The sequence below is a fragment of the Mustela erminea genome, chromosome 2 (genome assembly GCF_009829155.1).
Source record: "Mustela erminea isolate mMusErm1 chromosome 2, mMusErm1.Pri, whole genome shotgun sequence".
NCBI lineage: Eukaryota > Metazoa > Chordata > Mammalia > Carnivora > Mustelidae > Mustela > Mustela erminea.
The window spans coordinates 21,578,654-21,604,483 of NC_045615.1; the positions used below are offsets into that span (position 1 = coordinate 21,578,654).

General features: G+C 42.2%; 1 protein-coding gene and 1 pseudogene across 1 annotated transcript in view; both read left to right on the forward strand.

The window, feature by feature from the left end:
• Nucleotides 1–25,830, forward strand: part of ARHGAP10 (Rho GTPase activating protein 10) — a 319,494-nt gene that overhangs the window by 211,785 nt on the left and 81,879 nt on the right. The window contains exons 17-18 of the mRNA XM_032330629.1: nucleotides 2,368–2,473; nucleotides 3,919–4,078. Coding sequence (XP_032186520.1) covers nucleotides 2,368–2,473; nucleotides 3,919–4,078 — 266 coding nt within the window. The remainder of the gene's footprint in view (nucleotides 1–2,367; nucleotides 2,474–3,918; nucleotides 4,079–25,830) is intronic.
• On the forward strand, nucleotides 22,039–24,480 carry LOC116582847 (annotated as a pseudogene).

Sequence of the window (25,830 nt, forward strand, 5' to 3'; positions counted from 1 at the left end):
GACGTATTCCATAGGAGCGCTCACATAATAAGAGTAACGGAGGTAATGGCTAACAGTGATGGAGCGCCTGCTGTACCTGCCACCGGCGCTCAACCCTTTGCAGGTGTTACCTCACTGAGTCTCATAATGGCCTTTGGAGATCGTGCTGTTAACTTCATTTTGCAGATGAGGAACTGAGGCCCCAAACCTTCTGTTAGCAGGTATCTTGCTCTTGCTGTCTTTTGGAAGCAGCAATTCTGAAGCCTGCCTGCCGGCTCTACTTCCTTACTTGTAATTCTGCGCCCCCCCCCCCCCCCCCCCGCCTCATTATTACTTCTTGGCCAAATAGCATTTCCCTCCTAATTTGCTTTCCTCTCCATTTGAATCCATCCTCCAAAAATGTCAGGTATATTTCCCCAAATTTGACTCTGTTCGTATCTCTTCCCAGTCTTACTTACAGTGACGGATTTAGTAGCCCACGGTAGAGACAGATTCTTCAAATTAGCTTTTACAAGCCAGAGTTTTGCCTCGGACTTTCCATAAGCTTAAGGTGCTCTCTCTGAATAGGCTGTGCATTTTCTTATATCGTTTGTCGAATCTGGAGTGTGTCCCTAACTCCTCATTTCTGCCTTGCTTTAAATTCTTCCCTGCTCTTCAAGACCCAACTCAGATGCTGTCCTTTATGTGAAACACTCCCTCAGCTTCTACTGCCAGCTCTCTGTGAGCCTCCAAGCAGTCTGTACTCACTGAATTCTCATCAGTTGCATTTCTGACACCCCTGAAAATTCCAGTGGAGGTCTAAATAATAAGCATTTTATTGATTTGGTATTTTCTGTCAAGAACACAATAAAAGGAATTTGGGCGTGTTGCTAATAAGAGCCATGGATAATTCATTCCAAAATCTCGGGGGAAAGTGAGTGTGTTAGTTCCCTCTTATTGCTGAATAGCTTCAGTTAGTCAGTCAGTCAGTCAATAAGTAAGTAAATTCACTCACTCACTCACTCACTATTCTAGAGAATGGAAGTCTTTAGCCAAGGTGCAGGTTGGTGGGGCCGACCTCTAAAGGCTCCAGGGAAGGCTCTTTCCTTACCTCTTCTGGCTTGTGGTGGTTCCCAGCCATCCTTGGCATTTCTTGGTTTATACATACATCATTCCAATCTCTGCCTGCATTGTCACATGATAGTCTCCCCTGTGTCCATCTTCATATGGCCATCTTCCCTTTGTTTTGTTTTGTTTTTTTTTTGGTTTGTTTTTGTTTTATTTTTATTTATTTTAATTTAATTTGATTTAATTTATTTTCCCTTTGTGTCTTTGTTTTCTTATAAGGGCACCGAACATACTAGATTAAAGGACCACCCTGCTCCAGTATGATCTCAACTGACGGCTTCTGCAATGACCTTATTTCCAAATAAGGGCATTATGCTGAGCATGTCTTTTTATTCTGATGTTTTGATATCTGGGGACTTATTGATCCTAGGGAGAATGCCTTTCTGGGGCTAACCAATTTCTTGAGGTAGTAAACTGAGCATGCTTTCCATAGGCCAACCAGTCCAGAGCCCATTTTCTCTTCCTGACTCTTTTGGGCTCTTACACTTCAAGTCCATATTCTCCTGTCCTAGTTCACCTCAGGGACAGGTACCAGATGTCTCGGCACAGCCCCTACGTCCTAAAACCTGCTACAGTAATTCAGACCAACCAGTCCTGAGTCTGCTTACTCTGCCTCGCCTCTTCCTTCACATGGGAAATACAGTAAAGCCTCTTGCCCACATTTTCCCCTTCTTCCCTCTGCCTCTTGGCTGATGCTGGCTTACCACGCCTCCTGTTTCTAGGGGGTATAACTATAAAACTCTACCTTCAACTCCATCATTTCCCTGTCTGCGTGTCTTACCGTACCTGATTGAAATAAATCCCAGGTATGGTTTCAAAACAATTTTGTTCTGAGACATTAGGGGGTTATAACCTCAGTGTATCTTTTGGGGGGATAAAACTCAACCCTAAGAGGGAAGAACCTATTTGCCCCTATTTTATTTGCATTCCATGGTGGGGCAGAGACCCAGTGACTCGACTCCTTCAAGTGATGAACCGACTTGAAGTGCAGAATGCAAGAAGGAGAAGCTGTAGTAGCCCTTTGTTCTTAAATATCACCCTAGGGAAAGGCACTCATTGCATTCACACTGAAATGATCTTCTAGGGCAGGCACAGAAGACCAAGAAGAAGCCAAAAGATAGATTCCCCCCACCTTTTTGGCGAAAGGTATAGAAATACGTTTACATTCTCTGTTGAAAGATGTTGAACAGATGAGCTGTTGTCATGGTTGGTTTTTATGAATGTATTTGATTCTGTGTAATCTAACTATTCTTTTCTTCTTCTTTTTTTTTTTTTTTAAAGAAAGTGGAAGCCCAGAATCTCGTGTTAATGCTATCCATTTCTTGGTACACAAGTTGCCAGAGAAGAATAAAGAAATGTTGGATATTTTGGTGAAACACTTAACAAAGTAAGCCCCTTTGTCTTCCTAACTTTCTTTGTTTCACTCTGGCTGCCATGTGGGGTTCTTGGACCGTGACGGTTGGAAGTGGGGCTGTCTACACAATACCAGGGACCACGCCTGGAAAGGCAGGCCGGACAGTTGACTCACTGTGTATGTTTTGGACAAGAACATTGAAATATGATGCTTTTGTGAAGTTGTATAATTATTTGCTTAACATCACTGCCAGCAACTTGGGGTTTGATTGGAAGTAAAAGAAGAGAATATTATACACTTCCCTGTACACAGATTCTGGAAATGTGATTATAAGTCTGTTAGCGAATTTAGCCTGGTTTCACACCTACCTAAGTTTGAACATGGCCTTTAAATTAGTTTAATCCAGTAATAGGTAGTTATTTCTTAGGATCCATTTTAGTCTTTTTATTCCCTCTTTAAAAAGTGAGCAAAATCTGATCATTTAGTGGAGAAATTAGCCCTTTCTTCATATACAAATGACTCTTAGATCACTGTAGTTATAGAAATTTGGAGGTAATAGGAAGCTGAGGAATGCTGTTTTAGAATGTTTTTAATTTTCTTTTATTATCCTGTTTATTTCATTATGTTTTTGTTTTACATAAAAAGAAACTGAAGGCCAGAGGATATTATGACCTGCCAAGTCCAAGTGTCCTACAACTAGTGAAACCATATTCGTTCATTTAGTCAACACATGTTTATCGAATGCCTTTTTTAGGTGCTAGTGGATACATAGTTGAACAAGATAGACAAATTCTCTGCTTTCATGGAGTCCCTTCTTTATAAGAGGGAGAAGATCATAAACAGAGTACAAATAAAAAGACAAAATAATTTCAGATGTTAAGTGATTTAAAAAATAGAATGAGGAGATAGAGAATATATATTGGGTGTGGGACTATAAAGAGGGTTATTATGGAAGGTATCTTGAGGATGAGGCTTTGAATTGAGACCTGAATTAAGCATCAGTGCTTCTGAGAACAGTTGTCTGGGTTGCTCACTGCACAATGTATTGGACCAAAGGGATAAATGCGGGAGCTCTGACCAAGTTCTCTGTGCTTGTGAAACTAATTCTTACAAAGGTGCCATACAATCTGGTCATTAGTGGAAGCCAAAGATATAATAGTCTGGGGAAAAAGGGGATATTCTAAGTAAAAAGGAATGGTAACAGAAGGTCTTCAGAGGGACACAAGCCTAGCATAAACATGGAATTATTAAGAAAGCCATTGTGGTTAGAGCAAAGCATCGAGAAGAGAGGAATAGCAGGATGGTAGGCAGGGGCCTCATCTCCTAGGGTCTCATCAGATCTTGTTATTTCAGAAGCAGAAATTAAGGACATTTGAGTGTCTTGATTTTTAAAGAAACACACAGCTGTGGAAGATTGTATGTTCCCCAGCTGTTGTCTCTCTGTTAACAGACTTTCAACCCCATCCCTTCCCTACCAGTGTTTCGAATCACTCCAAGCAGAACCTCATGACTGTGGCAAATCTAGGAGTGGTGTTTGGACCAACTTTGATGAGGCCACAGGAAGAAACTGTTGCTGCCATCATGGATTTGAAGTTTCAGAACATCGTGGTGGAAATCTTAATTGAAAACCATGAAAAGGTAAATTCTATTTGTGTTTTTCCTTAAGGGAATTCCTGGTTTTGGCTTTATCACCATCTGAAACTAGCCTTTAAGGGCGCCCCCCCCCCCCCCGATTAATGATTTTATTATTATTGTGATGATGAGTTTGGTTCTGAGAAGTTCCCACTGAGCTTCTGTCTTCTGATGGATTTCCATAAATTCTGATATCTCACTAGTTTAAGGAAGAAGCATTCCACCCAGATGCAAATGACAATCTGCAGTATAATATTGGACTGTTTGGATTCTTTGCAGCCTTCAATCCTATCCTTGGATTTCTCAAATTCTATTTCTCTAACTCAGGGAAAATATTTTTGGCAGTCTGTGTCACATTAAACACAACATATAACTCCCCCTTATCTCCCAAATTGTGCTGACAATTTCAGGGGATTCACATGCCTCCCTGAATCTGGGAACCCTAGGTTAAGAATCTCTGGTTTAAAATGAAAAGATAATCTTACTTGTTTCTCTATAATCAGGGAACTGCAGGAGTTTTCAAAGTAGGATATATTCTTTGAAGAACTTTTATGTAGTTTTTTCTTATTATCATCATAGATCCAGACCTCGGTAATAATTTTCCTCAATTCTTTTAAGATAGGGAATTTGAAAATTGTTAAAATGCTTGGTTACTCATTTGTTTATTAAAGGTTGTTGTAGTTTGTTTTCAGCTGATATGCTGAGCATGTACGAGGTGCTAGGCTATGAAGACGAGCATTGCAGCCCTGATGGAGAGTAGCTCACAGTCTAGGAGGTGGAGCCCCATTTTGGGACTTGTATCCCATAGCCCTTATCTCTGTCTAACCTGTTATATAGTTTATTTATTGTCACAGACATCTGTTTTTCCCTGCCAGATCTTTGAGGCAGAGATTGTTTTTTACACTTAGAATACTACCTGGTACATAGTAGGTGTTTAGTTCATATTTATTGGATGAACTAATGAACTCAGGAAATTTTAAGGGGGTCAGAGGTGTGGGAAAGAGAGAAACAGAGGTGTAGTCTCTATGAGCAAAGCATAGCAAGAACCTCATTGCATTTACTATTTGCTAGAGCAGTTGTATCTTGTGTGAATATTGGTACCCACTGAAGAGTTAAATGTGAAAGCTGGTCAGAGATTTTCTTGCCCAGCATAGTAAAAGTAGCTTGTTTATGGAAGTAAAAAGTTTGGGTCTTTTTTGGGGTTGTTTTTTTTGTTTGTTTGTTTGTTTGTTTGTTTGTTTTTAGGTAGTGTGTAGTGTTCTCAGATAGCTTTAAGTAAAGATGGCTTCTAATCATTTTAGAAAAAGAAATAATTAAGAACACCTGGGTGGCACAATTGGTTAAGTGTACAGCCTTTGGTTTAAGCTCAGGTTATGACCTCTGTGTTGTGGGATTGAGTCCCACATTGGACTCCGTGCTCAGCATGGAGGCTGCTTGAGATTCTCTCTCTCTGCTTCTCCCCTCACTTGTTCTCTCTCTTTCTCAAATAAATAAATAAATAAATACATATTTAGTAAGAAAAAGAAATAATTTAACCCACAAGCTTTGAAATAGTGTTTAGTGGTACAACTGTCCTTAGATTAAGTCCCAATTAGGCAACTTTTATACAGTTTATTTGTGAAAATACTGGCTCTGGGTCTTGCTCTCAGATAAAAGGATCTCCATTGAATGTTGCAGCTTCCTATTTTCTTATTTGAAACTGAGAAGATAAGTTCATGATTTTTCTGCTTGGGAATTCGATAGTGCTACTTTCACCTTGTTAACAAATCATACAGGAATTTCCAAGCGGCACTGGCGAGCCAATTACAAGAACAATGGCAATGAAACTAGACCCACTGTCAGAGATTGAGCTCTGTAGAGCCGAGGAGAGGGCTCTCCCTTTTCCCCTCTGCCTTTCTGTGGCTGTGCTAGAGAATGCTATGAATGCATGGCCAACGTGAGTCGACACACTGACTTTCCTGTCAGGAAGGGGGCATGTGGGGAATCGAGTTTCAGATTCTCCACTCAGTGTCTGGGTTTAGGTTCGGAAGCACAGGGTTGCTTGGGATGGGGAACTGTTAGCTTGGATTGGTTCATATTTCTGAGCACTTAATTTCTCCATTTCCTCTTCTTTTCTCTCCGATTTCACCCTTGTCCACTTTCACTCCCAGCTCTTTGTTCTTGCTCAGCTGGACGTCACTTCAGAGTCCAGGCTCTGCTATGAGGAAGGATATTTCCGCTGACGAGGGTGGTTTGTGCAGGAAAACTGCCTGTGGACGCATGGACCCATAGGAGCCCGAAGTTTCCTTGGCAACTGATCCATGTTTACCACCCAAAGATCTTGTGTTTGACTTGAGTGTGGTGAGGGAGGGATAGGATTCCTCCTAGTAAGTGTTCGAGAACAAAATGAGAGAGAGAGGAAGGTGGATAGAAGGTTCAAAGGAGGAGGCCCCTGGGGGAGGAAAGTGTTCCATAGATAGGGAGGCAATCAAGGGCGATGAGAGAGGGAATGAAGAGTCCTAGGTTCTCTGAAGGGGAACAGAGGGGAAAGTGGCAGTAGAAGGAAGGCCTTTTCTTTTCCTCAGTTACTTATTTTTTCATCTTAGGATCGTGCAAAAATATTGACTCTGACCAGGAACGTCACCAAAGCCAAAGAAGAAATTCTCAGCATGTAATTAAAGCAAGAAAGCTCTAGATTAATTTTAGAGTTAGAAAAAGACCCACGTTAATTTGCCTCGGAGATCACGTTTTATCCTAGCCTCTTTGCTGTTTTCATAAAACCCATATGTACTCTATAGGAAACTTAATCCACATGTTTTGGCCTCATTCCCACACAATACATTAAGATGTTGTTTTAAAAGAAGCGTTTACGGGCCAAAAATATTATGAAGGTCTTTCTTCCCGTGCGCACCAGAAAATTGCATTTCCCAGGTGGAAAAGGGTACTGTGAAGTTCCCACAGATTTTCCAATTGGGATTGCGCCTTATAATTTATGAACTTTATGTAAATATTTTTTCTTAAAGATTTTACTTATTTATTTGAGAGAGAAAGACAGTCTGAGCTTGTGGGGGTGGGGGTAGGGGAGAGGGTGGCACCCCAGGGAGAGGGAGAAACAGGCTCCCCACTGAGCAGGGAGCCTAATGTGGGGCTCAATCCCAGGACCCTGGGATCATGACCTGAGCCACTCAGGTACCCCATAAGTTTTGTTCTTGACAAAGTATACTTCTTATGGATCAGTGCAGTGTGTTTGTGGTGAGCCCCTGCTTGGAGTCAGATGTGATGTGAGATTTGGGGAAGAGTCCGGCAGGGGAAAGATCTCTCCAGCAGTCACTGCAGGATGCCATGGAGACTAGCGCTCTCGGAGCGATACAGAGACTTTCGAGGAGAACTTATGTCCGACTGTGAGGAATCTGGAATGTTTCCTGACTAGGTGGTTTGAATAGGTTTTAGAATGGAGTTTGAACAGGTGGTTGGGGATGTTTTAAGAGGACATTTCAGTGTGGGGAAGTCGTGTAATCAGAGAAGTACAGAGGGTAGGCGTGTGTTCTGGGATTGCAGCTTCTGTGGGAATAGCGGTGAGGGGCATGAGAGATAGTTGTAAAGAGATTCGGGCCAGGTGTAGGGAGGTTGGGAATAACACCCTAGGACTTTTGGATTTCGTTTTATGGGTATCAAGGCCTCTCATGGTTTTTAGGCAAACTGCTTCAGGAAGTTTAATGTGGTAGCTGGTTAGCAAATAAGAAGTGGGAGAATCACTGCCGGGTGAGAGGTCAGATGGCTGAGGACTTCGTAGTGAGAATGGGAGTTCCAGGGTAGCGGGCCTCATGTCCTGAGGCCCAGTGGACACAGTCCAGGGGCTGGATCGGTGGGCTGTCTCAGAAGAATGTGTTAGGAGTGACAGTAGGTCACAAATGAGGACCCAGAGCTGGAGGAACATAGGGATCCTTAATAAAAAGAAGGAAAAAAAAATAGGTTCGGGGCAAGAGTTCAGTGTTTAATGTGCTGAATTTTAGCTGTCTGGATGTCTAACAAATAGTTGGAGATGTGGGGCTCAGATTTGTGAGAGGATTTAGTGGCAAGAAGTGTACGATAAGAAGACACGAGATGAGCATGGGAGAGGTGCTCACTGCGCTCTAGGCCTGGTCTCACTCCATGGTGGGGACTTACCTCCTGTAACCTAAGCGTGTACTTGTGTGTACATAAAACAGATAAAGTTACTTAAATCAGATATGCTAGGTACTTAAAACAGATAGATAAAGTAAAAAAATATATAAAGGTCCTATTGCATGCATATGTAATAGTATTCCTTTATATGTGCAGAATTCTTATGACATACATTGTCCCTTCACATCGCGGGAGAAGACTGAAGGGCGAGAGATAAGCTTGTTTATGGGCACCCCGCCGGTGAGTGGCAAGGCTTGGGTTTGAACTCAGGGTTGTTTGACCCCCAAACCTTTGCTTCACCTCCCTAAGAGAAGGTTAAGAGCGATATCCTTGAGAAACACCAAGATTTTTCTCTTAGCGAGAACCCAGGAGCCAGAAGAAACCCAGGCGAGTTTCAGAGTTAGGGTTGTCAAGGGGCCTTGTCAGTGATGCTGGAGCTGTCACTACGGGAGAGCTCGAGTATTTACTCCAAGAGTAAAATGTCTGTTGAGAGCAAGAGCTGACGTTGACGTCAGTGAATGAGTGTTTGGGAATAGGTGATCACAGGTACGGATTTACGTTGTATTTTTCCCGCACGACAGAATGTAACAGAGGAAAAAGCAGACCAGACAGGGAAGGGAAAGAGTAGGGTAGGACTGGCAGCTCCTGATGTGTACACAGTTTGCCAGTCAATCTCAGTTCTAGTTTTCTGTTAGCTAATTTCTGGGGTTGGGGGTTCTTCAGAAGAACTTAGGGATGGAAAGAACCCTCCTGGGAGTTCATCGAGTTTGTCGAAACGGAGCCCGTTCTGCTGTTTTATATCTTTGTAGTGTCATAAAAGAAATTTGTGTTTATAATGTAACTCTCTTCTGGTCTCTCCCCAAGTCCCTGAGGGCCCTTGAAGATTATGAAGACCTTTGGGAATCACCAAAGAAATCATTAATACCAGTGTGGTTTTCTTTTATTTTGTGTTAGGATTTAAATTGGCAGTTCATATAAAGTAAGATGTATAATGTTACTCTCAACCAAATCACTTTACATGATATATATAATTTTAATCCAGATTATAGGCATGCCTTGTTTTATTGTCCTTCGCTCGATTGCCCTTCGTAGATACCGTGTTCTTTACGAAGCAGAGGTTTGTGGCAACCACGCGTGGAGCAAGTCTGTCGGCGCCATTTTGCTTTGTGTCTCTGTCACATCTCATGTGTCGGGCCTTGCAATACTTTTGGCTTTTTCGTGACTCTGTTTGTGATGGTGGTCTGTGGTCAGTGATTACAGCTTGCCGATAGCTCAGGTAATGGCTAACATTTTTTAGCAATAAAGTATTTTTTAATGTATGTCCATTATTTTTTTAGACATCATGCAGCTATACTCTTGATAGCCTACACCACAGGGTAAACATAGCTCTTCTATGCCTTGGGAAACCAGAAAATTCACTGGACTCGCTTTATTACAATACTCGCTTCGTTGCGGTGGTTTGGAACCAAACCTGCAATATCTTTGAGGTATGCCTGTATATTTACCTTATTAAGGATTATAATTGGATTTTCATTGGGATCGGCCAGATGTGGTGCTCTGGTTGCCTTCAGCTTTGTGTGGTGCTGCGGTTCACCTTGATGTTCCCGGATTCTCTGGTGGTCAGTAGGGCATGAAGTTGTTTCTGAGCGTTAGCCTTTACATACTGTAGTTTCTGCGGACCCCGAGGTGCCAAGAGATAATCACATTTTATTTACATAAAACTTTTCCTCGGTAAAGATTCTAAAAACTTATGTCGAAATAAACAGTGTTGTCTTTGAAATGGGTGTGCTGGCACGCTGTGCCTCATTTTTCCTGGTGAGAAAATGGAGGTGATTTGTGATGCTCACGCGTTGTGGAAAAGGCTGATGTTCCGTTCCTGTTCTGAGGTTTCTTCAGTAACCATCTCTGTAACATGTGTTGCAAATTCCTTGCAGAGGTGGTGTCCCTCCAGCACAGAAAAGTAGAGATGAGAAGGGCATAATATACGTTTCTTCTCAGGTGTGCAACACAATCAGAATATTAAATTACATGCACATGTGATGAGTATCAAATGGTACATGGCATTCCTCTGTTGACCTTGGGTTCCAGTTTCAGACCTACACCCCTGTCTTTGCCAAGATCTAGAAGAATGTGTCCCTGCCCCCAGTTTCTGCGGTGGCACGGATTCCCTCATCGGTCCCAGCCTGCAGTCCGGCAGCAGCCACCAGTGGATTGGGTTCCATCTGGGGCAGCCTGCTCTTCCGCTCCTGTGGCAGCAGAGACCACGCACATCCTAACCCTCTTCTGTGGGCTGGTCTCTGTCATTCTTGACTGTAAAGGAGGCCTCAGGGGGTATGCAAACTGTTTTCCTGGAGATGCAAGGAACCCTTAAGTCTTAGAGTGTGCCTGTCATTCAGTGGGAATAAGAAATCTCTCTCTCTCTCTCTTTTTTTTTTTTTTTGAATTCAGCCTAAAATGCTTCTTGATTTAGCTTTGCTGGCACTGGGTTGCTAGGCAGCACCAGTTTTCATGAGAGAGAAAAATAAATATCTGAAACAACAGCAACAATGGTAAAACTCCGAAGTTTCCAAAAGCTTTATGTTTGCCTGAGTAGTGACGATTTAGTGTAGAAGTCAAAACCCCACGGCAAAAATAGGGAAAATTGCAGAAGGGTGGCTTTTTCCTTCTTCCAGGTTTCTTGACTGTTGGCATCTTTGGCGTAGCCACGGAGACTTACTTTACTGTTAGATTTTCTCCCCCCTCAACAGGGCCTTGCATTCTCTGGAGTGTTTAAAAAGGAGCTTTAAAACCACAGACAACTTCCTGTCTGCCTTTCTCCTTCCTCAAAGACAAGTCAGAAAATAATGACGACATTGTCTTCCCAGTTCTGCCGTCTTCATTTAGCTCTGCTGTATAGGAAGTCCCTTCTTGGTGCTGTCGTGTGGCTCTGGAGGGGGCAGGTAGCATTTTTCCCAGGGTACTAGTGTGGTTTGATAAGAGAAAATTTGAAAGGCAAGATTCTTTCATTCTGCGTTAGTGTCGGGTATAGATGGAGAACTGGGGCTGTCTCCAGAAAATCCAAGAGCTGCGATACAAAAGGGTGGGGGTAGATTGATTCTCTGTTACCTGTGAACGCATAGTCAGTACCAGCGAGCAGAACTTGCCAGGAGGTGAGTGTTTGATTCAATACAAGGAAGAACTTCATAATATTTTTCATAATGAGAATATGTTCATGTTGGAGATGAGGATTGAGGACCTGGAAAAAGCAAGCAGGCCTAGGAGGTCTGCTCCACTTAGAAATTCTCTGCCAAGGTCTCCGGAGATGCAGAGCCGGGAAGACCGGTCTCAGAGCAGAGCCCTGGGCTTTGGAACTTGGCGCTCGGTTGTGTGTGTAGAACTAAGGAGGATGAGGAACAGGATCCTTTTGTTCATCTCTCTTTTATGAGCAGCATCAAGAGTTCTTGGAAGGGAAAAATAAGAATCCAGGAGTGAGGGGATGCGAGCAGTGGGAAGATGTGTAGGTGAGCAGTGGAGAAGGTACCAGGGAATGCCTTTCCTTAAGGGACAGGAGAGTGTGGGGGCCTTTATGGGCTTGACTCTTTGCATGGATGTGCTCATTTTTATTTTCTCTTATAAAATAAAACCTTCCAGCTTTCAGCACTATCTCTTCCACATCTCTCAGTATAAAATTGAGAACAATAATAATTATAATATCCAGTCCTGACAGAGGGATGATTATGTGCTGGGCACCAGACTTAGCTCCTTCTATGACATTTTATTGAAATACTCTGTAGCCAGGACCACATAATGTAGCGCAGTGAGCTCTAAATGAAATTCCTTGGGTTGGCATCTCTGTTGCACCAAGTCATGTGACTTCTGTGTGATCTGGCCACCCTGTTGACACTCAGGGTCAGTTTCCTCCTCCGCAAAATAGAAATAACTTAAGTACCTCTTCAACAGAGCGGTTGCAGAGATGAGATAAGCTGATCCACCGGAGAGAATCCTCTCACTGCTGTTGCACAAATGAGGAAGGTGGGGCTCAGGGAGGCTCCGATAACTTGCTCACAGTCACAGTCCTAGAAAGTGGCCAAGCTGGGATTTGAACCCAGTCTGTCTCCAAAGCCTGTCCCTTAACCTTACACTGCCACTGTCAGATAAATGTCTCTGCAGCCTCTCAGTATGTGTTATAACATACATTCATCATTATAATAGCAGCGTATTTCCACAGTCCTAAAAATCCCATGTTCTGTCTGTTCATCTCTTTTGTTGTCTGCCCTACCCCGCTGCCCCCCATTTCCCAGGCCCACCACTCACTGGTCTTTTTACTCTCTGTAGTTTTGCTTTTTCCAGAATGCCGGGTAGTTGGAGTCCTATGGTAGGTAGACTTTCAGACTGGCTTCTTTCACTGGCTAACATGCACTTAAAGTTCCTCCGTGTCTTTTCATCGTTTGATAGCTTATTTCTTTTTAGCGCTGACCTGTTTGTATTTTGAGAGAACCAAGGGGTTTATGTGGTCACTGTGCCCAGCAGGCAATGGCAGGAAGGGCCGCTCCTCTCAACTGGCCATCTTCTCTCCCGTCTTGCCGCATCGTCTATATCACGCAGGCTGCTTCTGAGATGCCCTGTCTTTGGGGCTGACAGGTTGTGTCAGGCCTCCCAGCTCAATTTTGCCAGAAATTCCAGTGAAGAAGCTGCGCTCCTCATCTCTCTCCTTGAGTTCCTCGCCATCAGGATAATTAACATATAATGATGCCAAGCCTGGTATTTATTCAGTGCTCATACTGTTAAGTATTTTACATTATGATCTCATCTAATGCCTCACTCAACAGGTCCGTGAAGTAGATATCATTGTCCTTATTCTACAAATGAGGAAACTGGGCCTTAGGGTAAGAATTTGCCCCAGGTCACACAGCTGGTAAATGGCAGTGGTGAGATTTAAACCCAGGACTGTCTGGCTCTGGAGGTGGGACCATTAAACTCTAGACTGTAATTGGCTTTACATGGAAGGTTCTGTATGTGTGGTCCCCAGCTCATAGACTGGGCAGCCACCTTCTGATTCTTAGAAACAGCAGACCTAGAGCATATGCAGACTGAACGAAATCACTAAAAACAGAATGTTTCAGTGTCTCAAATAAATTTTCAGAAATCCAAAAATACACCAAATAGTGTAAGTGGGGAGATACCCACGTGAGGTATCACTTCAATAGTATGTAAAGAACTGATTTTTCTAGACTGTAAAACTACTAGGAATAGGTGACCTATTTTTAGCAAAAACTTTAAAATCAACAATAGAAGCTTATATTAATGGAGTATGTATTCTCTTGAAGCCTACGTAATAATAATATGGCCACTTGCATCAGACTAGGGTGCTTGCAGAAGAAAGTTATTTTGTTGTTGTTTTGTTTTTATTTTTTCTTTTCCTGGAAAGATGGCCTGCTACTATGTGGATAAGCAGGGCTGGGAGAAGGGTATTTTTCTGAACTCTGAACTCCGTCTCTTCCCCTTTAACCTCTCTCTTGTACCCCTCATCTGTGCTGCCCCACAGTCATTTAGTCCAAATATGTCCTGGCAGACAGCCCCGTGCCTCTGAGAACTGCTTACTGTAGACCACATCCCTAGGTTCCTAAGACATGGTGCTGCATAATCTTGATCTGCTGGTGAGAGCTGGCTAGACCCTCAAAAGAGGAGTGTCACAGGAGGCTGGGCAGAGTTAGGTTCTCTCCTGTAGAGATTTGGAATTGGAGGGGGAGAAACTCAGCAGTGACTGTGACATTGCCCTGGGCGGGAGGCTACAAGAACCCTGGCAGTGGGTCAGGTGTCCAGCAGAGAAGGCAGAGCGCTGGGAAGGATGGGAATCTCGTTAGAAAAGCACACAGAGGTGAGAAGTGGAGAGTTGTTAGTTGACTCCTGATGGCCTCAGAACAGTTTTGAGTTCCAGCTCCTTCTACTTCCTGCTGATTCCTTTTAACAAATCCCTTTTTACTTCTGTCAGTTTAGTACTGTTTTGGTTGCAACTAAATCATCTTTGGACAGTGTGAGAAAATTCACAAGTACTATACCTGCAATTTGATAAATTTACAGATGCATGATTTATTTGTCAACTTTGATTTAACTCCGTTTATATTTCGGTGCTATCAGGTAGCTTAGGCATGTCCTTGAGGCTGGCTGTTAACTCAGGTCCAGTGTTTTTGGAAACAGATCAAGTGGGTCCAGTCAACAGAGTTTTAGGTGGAACCTGGCATTTTGAGGTTGTCCAAATATGAACCTGTTGCTCTCTTCCCATGATCTTAACTAGAACTTCTTTAACTTTCTTCTTCAATTTTCTCAGACCAGTATTTAAACCAGAAGTGACTTTTCTCTCAACTCTAACATAATTTCTTTTTCTTCTAAGTCATTGTGTTCCCAGTTGTTGGTCTCCAACCTGATAAAGCCATTCCCTCCGCTGCTGCACTCTTACACATCTCCTGGCAGCGTGGGCCTCAGTCTGCCACTCAGTCATGTAGCATTTTAACGTCTGCTCCTGCATGTGCCATACCCTTCCTCCATCTAGAGCAGTGGTTTTGAAGTTTTATCACATTAGGACCTAGTTTGAAAATTTAATGAAGGCTTTGGGTTCTGTTCCCAGGAAATGGTATTATTATTATAGATACACCGAAGAAATGTAGGCGCAGTTCTAGGAATTTCAGGTTAAGAACCTAGAACCATGGGAAAACCAAGAGCTGCCATATAGCTAAGTGAGGTTAGGGTCTGGAACATGTTCTCAGGCCCAGCCTTTCTTGTCTTTTGATGTTGACTTATTTTCCATGTTTTTGCTTAGAAGCCAGGAGGGGAACGGATAAAGATGTCGCTCATCTCAGATTCACGCTTTATTTAATCAGTGACACTTCGTTGTTTCTGTTCCTTACCCAGGCCAGTCATGAAGGAAACCCTTTATTAAAATACTGATGGCTCAGTTTGGCCATGGAAAGAATGAGCCCACACTGAAAGGCCTTGTCCTTAAATAATGAAAGGCAGCCGTTTTCCATTGAGATGTGCTGATATTCAGACTTCTTCCTGAGTGGGAAGCAGAAGGAACCTGGCTTGGGTCAGACTGAAGAAGGCACCTTTGTCCTCGTCAGGTTTTCACAGTGTAGCCTTGTTGTCTCATTTGAGTTCCTCTGACTTGCCTTGAAATTAAAACCGTTAATTTTAATTTTAATTAAAACTGTTAGTGATAACTGAGAGCTGACCATGTGCCAGTATTTTAGCTCTTGCCTCTTTAGCATGGCAAACACTAGTGTCCTACCTAACTAAATGTTTTCACTAATGAATGGTACCTGGAAAATGGCTAAATTAAGGGTTGACAGTTTCAGCTCATGCACAGTGGGGCATGTGACAGTTCTATTTCTGCCAGGCTTCCATAAATTCTCCAATTTCTGCCGTAACTAAAAGTCAGAGGAGCTAAAATGTCTACTTGAAGAAGCAGGCCGCTATGTCATATCCTCCAAATTGAAGTCTTGCCGGTAAGTGTAGTGCCTGCTTTCGTGGCTGTGTCTGAGGTCCTCCAGACTACCCCCACGTTCGGGGATGTGCTGGAAGGACACAAAGTTGTGCTCACAGCTATCATCACAGCAATGGAGTAAGGACGCACAGAGAAGAAGACAACCCGGGTGGAGTCTGGAGGAGTCCGGGCTTATGCCCTCCCCTCCCAGAAGTCACACAGAGCAGACTCTTCCTCCAGCCCTGAAAGTGTAGAAACATGTGTTCGATACTTCTGTTCAGGAAAGCCCATTGGAAACCAGTGCCTGTGGGAGCTAGTCACATAGGCATCCTTTGCTCACCATATACCAGAATTCCAGACTCCCAGATGGGAAACAGGTATTCCGCATAACCCCCACATAGGCCCACCATGCCCAAACTGTTTGAACACGAATTCAAACAGTTTGGGCATGGCGGGCCATCCTAACCTTAAAGGGAATGTTTTCTATCAGTTTAAAGAACTGTTTACCAGCCTAGTCCCTAGACGCCAACTAAGGGCCAGTTTGGCAAGCAGGCCTTCTAAAGATGCTCATCTTATGCCTGCTGTGTTTATTCTCTTCTACACACTGGGCATCTTCTAATTGCTGGGGTGAGGAGGTTGAGGGCAGGGGTGACTGTGAGTGACTGTCTCTCCTGCAAGGATGTTCTCTATCTTTGGGATTTAGAGCCTTTTGTCTTTTGCTTTGGAAGTGTCTTCTCCATGCTGTTGGGGAAGTGTGTGTTGTCAGCCCTATTAGGAAGTGCAGGATTAACTTTATTGAGGAGCATGGGAATCGAGGCGAATGTGGTCAGTGTAGGTCAAGTAAATTTCAAGCCATGCAGCCTTATGTCGCTGGACTAATTTGGCCCAGGATGAAAAGTCCTTAAAAGCCCTCCTTGTTTAACTTTCAGTTGGTTGATTTCTCCTTGAGAATGACCCCACAGGGCAGGAATCAGTTTTGTCAGCTTTATTTCTGTTCTCACTCTTTGGCTCTATCAGGTGCTGTCATTGGGGGCCCCACATTTTCTCAAAGATCAAGGTCCTGCCCTGTCTGTTCTGCCCTCCCTCCTTGGCATCTGATCCAAACCCCCCTTTTCACCCTGGCTTGGGCTTTGTATTATCTGGCTGATACCCTCCTCAGAGCTGCACTCTCTATTTAATCTTCTGGATTTTTCAATAGAAAAATCCTTTTACTAAATAGTTTTAAAAAGTTAAAAACAAATATGTAGCCTTTCATGAGGATTCATTAGGTGAGCTAGTCATCCAATATTAACACTGTGTTCCCCCTCCCAAGTCATTGTTTTTCCTCAGACAGATATTTGTAGTAGTATTATCTCTCTCTCTCTCTCTTTTTTAACTACCAGTACCATCTAACCCATCGTGATTTAGAGGAAAGGTTTGATTTCCTTTTGTTTATGTCACAGCTCCTCTCTTGATCAGATAATGATGACTTTTATTGATCTTGACAAAGTATTGTTTCTTGTTACCGTAGAGATACAAGTGTCTAGAATTCTGGAGTCTACTAGACTAATCTAGAATTCACTTTAAGTAAAACCTAATTACTTAAAGCTTCTTAAGCAACCTGTACTAAGTCTGGAATCTGCTTGAAAATAATCGAAGGATGTCGATGAATTAAGCTGACCGTCAGTTAATGACTCATGAAGTTAGGTGATGCGGACATAGGAATTTATTATATTATTTTTTACTTGTGTATATATCTCAAATTATTCATGATGGAAGTTAAATGACCTGATATTTGGTGTTGGCATCACTTACCAATTCATTCAGCAGACATCTATAAAGCAGCTCCTTCATGCCTTGTACTGCGTGGACAGGCACAGAAAATTAAGGGGGTAGGGGGAAGCAGATCTTGCTTTCTGGAAGTCCAGGGTGTAACAAACTCTGACACAGTGGTAGAGTTCTAGTAACATGGCCCAAGGATTGTGTGTTTGGAGTTTGGACCTTCCAGAAGCCAGTAGCTTTCTTTGTCCAAAGCCAGGTTAAGACCGTTTCTATACTCGGAAGACTTATGTAGCAGGCATTCCTTTGTGAATCAATCAGTTGTTTCTTCAGAAGGTATGTACCCATTCCCTTTACAACAGTGACTTAGGCCTGCAGGAGACCTAGTGGACGTAATTATAAAATTTGAAATTGCTTTTCCGAAGCATCTAGTCTGCGTAGGGCAGAGGGTTGGCGCCAAGGCCGTCTTGAGTACCTGATGTTCCAGCCACTGGCTAGGTCTCATTCGTAGGACCCATGAATCAGCCAGTCAACCTGAGAGAGTGTGTTTGTTTGTTTGTTGTCTTTTAGGTAGTATTGTTTTCTCTGTAGTTTACAGACTAATTTGAGAAACAGAAGCTTGGGGAGTTGAAATTAACTTACCCAAGGTCACACAGCTTGCTTTATTCATTGACAGTCTGCCTCATTCCAAAAAGAATTTCAGGCAGTTAAGCCACACAGTTAGAAAATTCTTTGTGGTCTTTCTACTGTCCCAAGAAAAACAAGACCATATTTTTTTCTTTTTAAGCTTAAATGATGCATAGTGTTTCAGTCAATATTAGTACATGGATAGCTCCAAGTTTAAATTGTACAAAAGTGCTTACGTATGTCTCTGTTGGAATGTGTAGGAGTGAGAAAGGAAATCTCTGTATTTGATTTCATAAAGGCATGAGCTTTATATAGTTGCTTGAGACACACATGCCAGTGCCTGGTTGTGTGCATAAGACAGTTCTTATTAATCATCGCACAGCTGGTGTGTTGTTTGTCATCATTATTACTTATTCTTAATTACCAAAAGTGCACATGGGCTGCAGACTGTAGATGGTGCCAAACCAAACCTCTAAAGTGGTTGGACTAATAGGTTTTGAGGAAGATTTATAATCCTTTGGAAATGATAGCAGTGCTGTATATAGTCACATAAAGAAACAGTGTACATCAGAAACTCACACAGAAGCAGGATCATAATCTTAGTGTATGATCTCAGTATCTGCCTCCTGTTCTCTTTAATTTGTTGCTGAATCAACTTTGCTTGTTTTGTATATTGAGAATAGAATTTATTTATAGGCTGTGCCTCTTTTGAAGTAATTGTTTCTCTTTCCCTAACTCAGCAATAAGTGAAAGTGGAGGCATTCTTTCTCCAGGAAAGCCTTTAAACCCTTGATTTTTCTAGAATGTCATTTCTGTTTAGATGGAAATGCGGGACATGACTACTAAGAGGATTAGTCATCATTTTCAAAATTTAATGAAGGAATTAGGTCATTTGTGCTTAATGTGCTAATAAGCTCAGAGTAAGCTGTACTTACTGATGGATTGATGTGGAAGGGTCCTTGGAATAATAATTTTGTGTCTACTCCTTTTATTCCACAATTTCTGTAGGACTGTGTTACCTGCAATGCCCAGGGTCAACTGTGGTTGAACTCTTTTGGAAGTCCTCTGGGCTTTATCCAAATTCTGTGTAACTGAAAAGAAAACTCTTTCACTTGACTTTATTATTTGGATGAATCCAAACTCTTATAAATGGTTTCTAATTCTCCATTGTTTTCTATTCTTGGCAGCTTTTCTGCTCATTACTGTAGGTCAGTGATTCCTAACCAGTTTTTATGTTTCATACTTCTTGGAGAATTTGATTAAAGATAACAATCTCGTTTTCTAAAAAGAAAATAATACAAGTGCATATATACCATTTACGGACAATTTGAGGGTATACACTAATACCAGAGTCCGTAAGGAACCTCAGTTAGGAATCCCTGCTTTGGGGGAATGAACTTGGGTGATACCGAAATAACGTAATAAAAACATGTGGCTCTTTGACACAACTGGGAGTAAGGAAACTAGTGAAGTTCAGTAAAGTTACAGGCTTCTACATGTGATGGTGTGTTACCTTTTACTTACGTCTTTACCAGTAGTATTTATTGTCTGTTTCTTACCTAAAACAGATACCTCAAACACATGCTCTAAGATAGCAAGCTCAGATCTCAAAAGTCTTACAATATAAATCAAAAATAGGTTAAAAGGAGAAAAGAATAACACCTTGGTATCAGTCAAATGGAAGAAAAGCTAGAGAGCAGCAAGTGACATTTTTAAAAACTGGCATGGACCTCATCTGTTTTACTCCTAACTCTGCCTTCCACAAATGCGACACAGAACAGATGCATATGTAATCCTCACAATTCCTTTTTGGAGGGAGGTGTAGAAGATGGTTTGGTCAGCCTTGGGTTAGACTTGCAAATTCCACAAAGGTAGAAGCTCCTCCTGACCACCCTGCTCTCCTAGCCAGAGAAGGAGACTAGGTGGGGTGTGATGCATCATGGACTCCCTCTCACAGACAGCCTGGGGCAGTGATCTCCAGCAAGAAACAAAGTCAGAAAGGAAACCTCAGAATCAAGACTAAATTAAAAATTTAAAAAAGAGCTTCTATAAGAGAAGAACATGGGAAAAGTGAACCCCAAGATTAGAGAGAGAAATACTGTTTCACACCCTGATAGCTTGTGATGTGAACATCTAGAAATCCTCTTACCTGGTCCATCTTCTGCCTGGAGAATGATAGGAAGTGGTGATAGCGGCCACCAAGGGCAGAGACTCCTGGTGGGGGCTGAAGGGCCAGGACCTCTGCTGGAATTGTGGGCAGCCCAGGCAGGGGGACTGAGCACAGACACAGACAGGCATTTTGGCAAAACCCGAGGTGAAAGACCAGGTTGTGCGCAGCCCCAGCCGCACTGTTGCCCTCCGCCTCCCCATTGGTTACGGACCAGTTGTGTCCTCTGAAAATGTTCAAGCCCTAACCCACAGGGGAGGAGCGTTTTGGGTCGGGGGGCGGGGGAGTCTTTAAAAAAGGGAATTAAGATTAAACAAGGTGGTAAAGATGTGGCCCCCGTCCAGTATAAGAAGGGGAAAGGACACCAGGGATGTGCTTGCACACAGAAAAGGCCATGTGAGGGCACAGCAAGAAGGCAGCCACCCACAAGCCCCAGAGAGAGGCCTTGGGAGCAGCAGACCCTGCTGGTACCTTGAGCTTGGGGCTCCAGGCTCCAGAACTGTGAGAAGATAGACTTGTGTTGTTCAAGCCACCCAGTCTGTGGGGTTCTGTTGTGGCAGCCCAAGCAGACAAACACACCATTCTCCAGCTACAGAGCGCCGGGCAGGCAGAACTGTTGTGTGTGGAAGAAGAAAACAGACCCCCGCAACATGGGAAGAGATTCAAGGACGTGTCACCCATGGTGTCGTGGTGTGAATAAAGTGTTGACAAAGCTGCCCGTTTAGAACACAAGTAAAATTGAAATCAACCAACCCAAAATACCCACTGTGGAGTCCATATGAATGTATTGCAGCAGGAGGGGAGAAAACGTAAACTGTAGTGGAAGAATCTGTTTTGGAAGAAATACTGATCTAAGGAAGAGAAGAAAAGAACTTAGTAAAATTTGTCTCTATAGAAGAATTAAGTAGTTAATGAAATGGGAGTTGAAAAAATAAAATGACTCAGGGATTTTTTTTTTTTTTTGAAGGTACTTGTGGAGCTAAGAAAACAGTACACACGTACAGTATTTTGAAACCAATGAACAAATTAAAACATGTCAAAAGGAATAGAATAAAAAATTAAATTACGCTCATCGATGAAACAGTCATGGTCAGTGGGCGGAGAGAGAGAGGCAAAAGAAGTCAAAGAAACAGAGGGAAAAATGACCTGTTAGAGGTCACCATGGCAGTACAGAATGAAATGCATGGAATAGAAATAATCTTAATGATAAAACAGATGATACCTTTTTTCTGAATCAAAGTGAGACCGTAATCTATCTGATCAGAACATTCACTGAATTTTAAGAAACCTCAGTTCTGATTTTAAGTTCTTCAGAATTAACCATATAGAAACAAACTGTGATTAAGTTATTAGATTTTGAGGAAAAGTAGAAAACCCATTAGGAGGATACATCTGGTTGCCTCATATTTTCCTACAGCAGCTCAGAAGACAATAAAGCAGTGTTTATAGGTTTTGAGTATCTGGTTTTGGCCACAAGGAAACATCCCAAATTTCAAAAGGTAGAAATAACACAGACCGTTTTTTTCCTGATCTGTTTAACACTCTAAATCTGGGAATTGGAAGAAAAGAAAAAGGTCCCTGGTCACCTGGAAATTTAGAAACTTTCATGATTCATGGATTAAAATAGAAATAAAAAAGGTGGAGAATGCCTAGAAAAATACCATGAAAACAAGAATATCAAAACCTAAAGATTTGTGCAGAAATTATGTTCTGAGGGAAATGGATAACCAAGTCAGTAAGAATGAAATAAGTTACACTTCCACCCACTTCCCCCCAAATTTGGAGAAATTAAGAAATATAGAAGATGAAATTAATTAGGAAAGAAAAAGTGGTGTTTTTTTTTTTTTAATAAAGCCTCTTGCATTTTTGGTAGAGTTGGGAACATAAAACAGATTTCCTTGGCTAAGCTAGTCAAGAAAAACGGGTGGGAGAGAAGGCTCACAAATATAAATAGAAACGAATATGGAAATAACCATAGATACACAGTGCACAAAATTTTGAAAATCAGAATAAAATTAGTGAACTAATAAAGAAATGGAAACTTTAAAAGAGCTGCCATCCACAACAAGCACCACACACAGGTATTTTCACAGGTGAATTTTAAACTTGGAAGCAACTGTTTAATCTGTTAATGTTTAAACTTGTCCACACCATGGTAGAGGAGAGTTTCAAATTCTTTTTGTGATGCTGGTAAGGCACCAGTGCCGAAGCCGGTTGGAGATAAAGTTGTAGATCAATTTTACTTAAGCATGTTGTGCAGAGACCTTAAATAATACATCAGGAAATAATAGCAATACTTTGTGTAATATTTCAGTCTAAGTTGACTTCATCTCTGAAGTACAAGAGTGGCTCAATATTATGAAATACATTAATACAATATATCACATTATCAAGTCAAAGGAGAAAACCTTATAGCCGATGCCTTAAAGCATGTGACAGAATCTACGTAATTCCTAGGGAAGTATTCTAGTAAAACAGAAATTTGTGGATACTTTCTTAAAATGATCTAAAACTGTGTATTTTATTCCTTAAGTTAGTATTCTGTTTATGTACCGAAACACTTAGAATGTTGAAATTGTGACTTGGCTCACTGTTACTAATTAACTATTGTCCTAGAATTATTAGACAAGAAAAGCGAGAAAGCGATATGAGGTGGTTTGGAAACTGGAAGAGGGAAAGTTTGCATTATTTACGGGTGTGATTGTACACATAGATAGCCCCAGAGAGCAGATTGAAGAGCTCTTATATACACTAAAATGATTCACTGGGATAAAGGATTAAAAGTAATTCCCAAAATCAATAGCTTCTGTATGTACTACAAGCCCTCAGAAAATACAGTGGGAGAGCAGGCCCTATTATCAATGTTCTCTGAAAAGATGAATTGCCTGATGTAAGCCTAAATCAAGAGATGAATCACCGGTGTGTAAGGTTACATGAAGAGATGAAGAACACCTATTTGAGGAAAGCTAGAAAGTTCCACCAAGAATTGAGGGAAATCTCCTGGAGGAGGAAATGAGTATATGTGAGCTGGAACAGACTTTTTGGGATGGTTTGTGTGTCCAGCAAGGCTTAGAATGACCTCCTGCTTTGAAGCCATCTCTCTGTTACAAAGGACTCGAAGGATTAAGTGTCAAGATTTTGCAAAAATTTAGAGCATAGTCACTGCTATTGCATGTCCACCATACCGCAGTGCAAGAATCAGAAATGGGAGGGTGCCGGGGTGGCTCAGTAGGTTAAAGCCTCTGCCTTTGGCTCAGGCGATGATCCCAGAGTCCTGGGATCGAGTCCCGCAACCGGCTTCCTTCTCAGGGGGGAGCCTGCTTCCCCCACCCCTGCCTACTTGTGATCTCTGTCAAATAAATAAATAAAATCTAAAAAAATTTTGGGACGCCTGGGTGGCTCAGTTGGTTAAGCAGCTGCCTTCGGCTCAGGTCATGATCCCAGCATCCTGGGATCGAGTCCCACATCGGGCTCCTTGCTCCGCAGGGAGCCTGCTTCTCCCTCTGACTCTGCCTTCCACTCTGTCTGCCTGTGCTCGCTCTCGCTCTCTCTTTGACAGATAAATAAATAAAATCTTTAAAAAAAAAAAAAAAAAGAATCAGAAATGGGTTGAGGGTTCTGCTGCAAGTTTCGAAGATGCGGCCCAAGGGAAAACGTGGTTCTGGGAAAGGGGTGAGAGGGGATCAGCCTCTGGGAGTGACAGTTCTGACAGGAAGGCACAAGGTCCCAGAGGTGGTGGCAATGCAGTAAAGGTCAGACACATTCTGTGTGGAAAAACATGGGAAAGTCATGGAAGCCATGGGAAAGTTAAAGTCTGAAATGAGATTCAGTGAAGTGGCCACACAGTACAGTGAAGATAAAGCCAGGCATGGAGGTGATAAGGGGTGGATGACCACAGGTTCCATGGTGGGACCATTTCAAGAAGCAACATTTGCCTTGCATGTAAGTGGGCTGAATAAGCCTGTGTTTACAGACCCTCTGGTTAAGACAAAGTTTGTATATCCTATCATTATGGTTGAAGGGAGAAAATAAAATTGTATGAAAGACTTAAAAACAAACAAACAAACAGAAAAAGCCTTCAGCGGCAGGGAAGAGGGTTAAATTATGGGATGGCCATAAGGAGAAATGCTCAGCAACCCGTTAACAAGAATGGACTCATAAGCACTGATACCAAGCATGGTGGACGTGTGCTAAGGTGGCCCAGTGGTCTAGGCCCTTGGATGCCTGTGGGACCTATGGCTTGATTCTCACCAGTAGAATCTAGGGTGAGGGGCTGTTTTCCCCATGATGATTTTGTTATAGAAGACTCCATGGGAGCAGACTGGAGACAGAGGTTCTTGGTGGCCTGGAAGAAGCAGATAGCCATGTTGGGCACTGCCTTCAGAGAGGACCTTGGCAAGGCAGAGAACTGGGGGCCTCTAGCCCATGTTCATCAAAAAGTCAGAACCCTCAGTCCTGACTGAAAGGAAATGAATCCTGCCAACAACCCAAATGAGTACGGAAGCCGATTTATCCCCAGTTTGGCCTCCGTAATGCTAGCTGGCAGATACTTTTGATTATGGCTTCGTGAGTTGAGAACCTGAGCAGAGAGGCCCAGTTAAGATGTGCCTGGACTCCTGATTCTTGGAAACTCTGAGAGAGATGATACCTTTCTCATACACATCACGAATCAGAAAATACAGTAGTGGTAAATGTGTTGTTTTTAGGCTTTGAGTTTGTGGTAATTTCTTATACAGCACTAGTAAATGAACACACTGAAACTGAATGATATCTAAAACACTGGTGTGTACTCCCTTACTCTGAATTAAACTTAAAAAAATCTCATCCTACTCACTGACCCATCTTTTCTTTCATACCCTAATGACTGTGGTCATCATGGCCTCTTTGGCATTCCTGGAACATGCCAGGCACATTTCTCCCTCAGGGCCTTCATGCTTAATTATTTCTAAGGTCCAGAACATTGTATGTTCCATAGTAAGCATTCAATTAATAATTGAATAGTTAAAAATTTCTTGGAACTGTATCTCTATTAGGATCTTCTGTGTGTTAAAATACGTACCTAGAAATTCTGTGTGTGTGTTTTTGTGTGTATATACAGACATATGCATAGACAACTTTTAAAATTTTCTTAGAAGAAATCAAAGAAGCTGTTGGCAATGATTATCTTCAAGGGGCGGAAGAGAGGACTCAGTATTTTTCTGGTATTGATTTGTCAGTACCCTCATCAACAGTGTTATTAAGATAGGGACATTATGGTTCATTTATAATCTCCTTGTTTGACTTAAAGCCAACTACCACATACTCAGATTTACATTATGGAATAAGCAAACAAATACTCTTGTTCTCTACCTCACAGTGTAAAAATATCTGTCAACTTGACTCAGCTACTGGAAGAAACTGGAAATTGCTAGAGAGATCAGACTTCAGTTTGAAGAACCTTAACCATTAGTCCGATTCTTTTTAGAGTTTGAGCTCCTTACATTCTTCCGCGTCCTTCCACGAATGAAGGCCTAACAGGGCCGTCTTGTCTTTAGATGACAAAAACTTGAAGCAGTGATGAGAGAAGTATTTGTATGTATGACCTACTGAGCATGTTTACGGCAG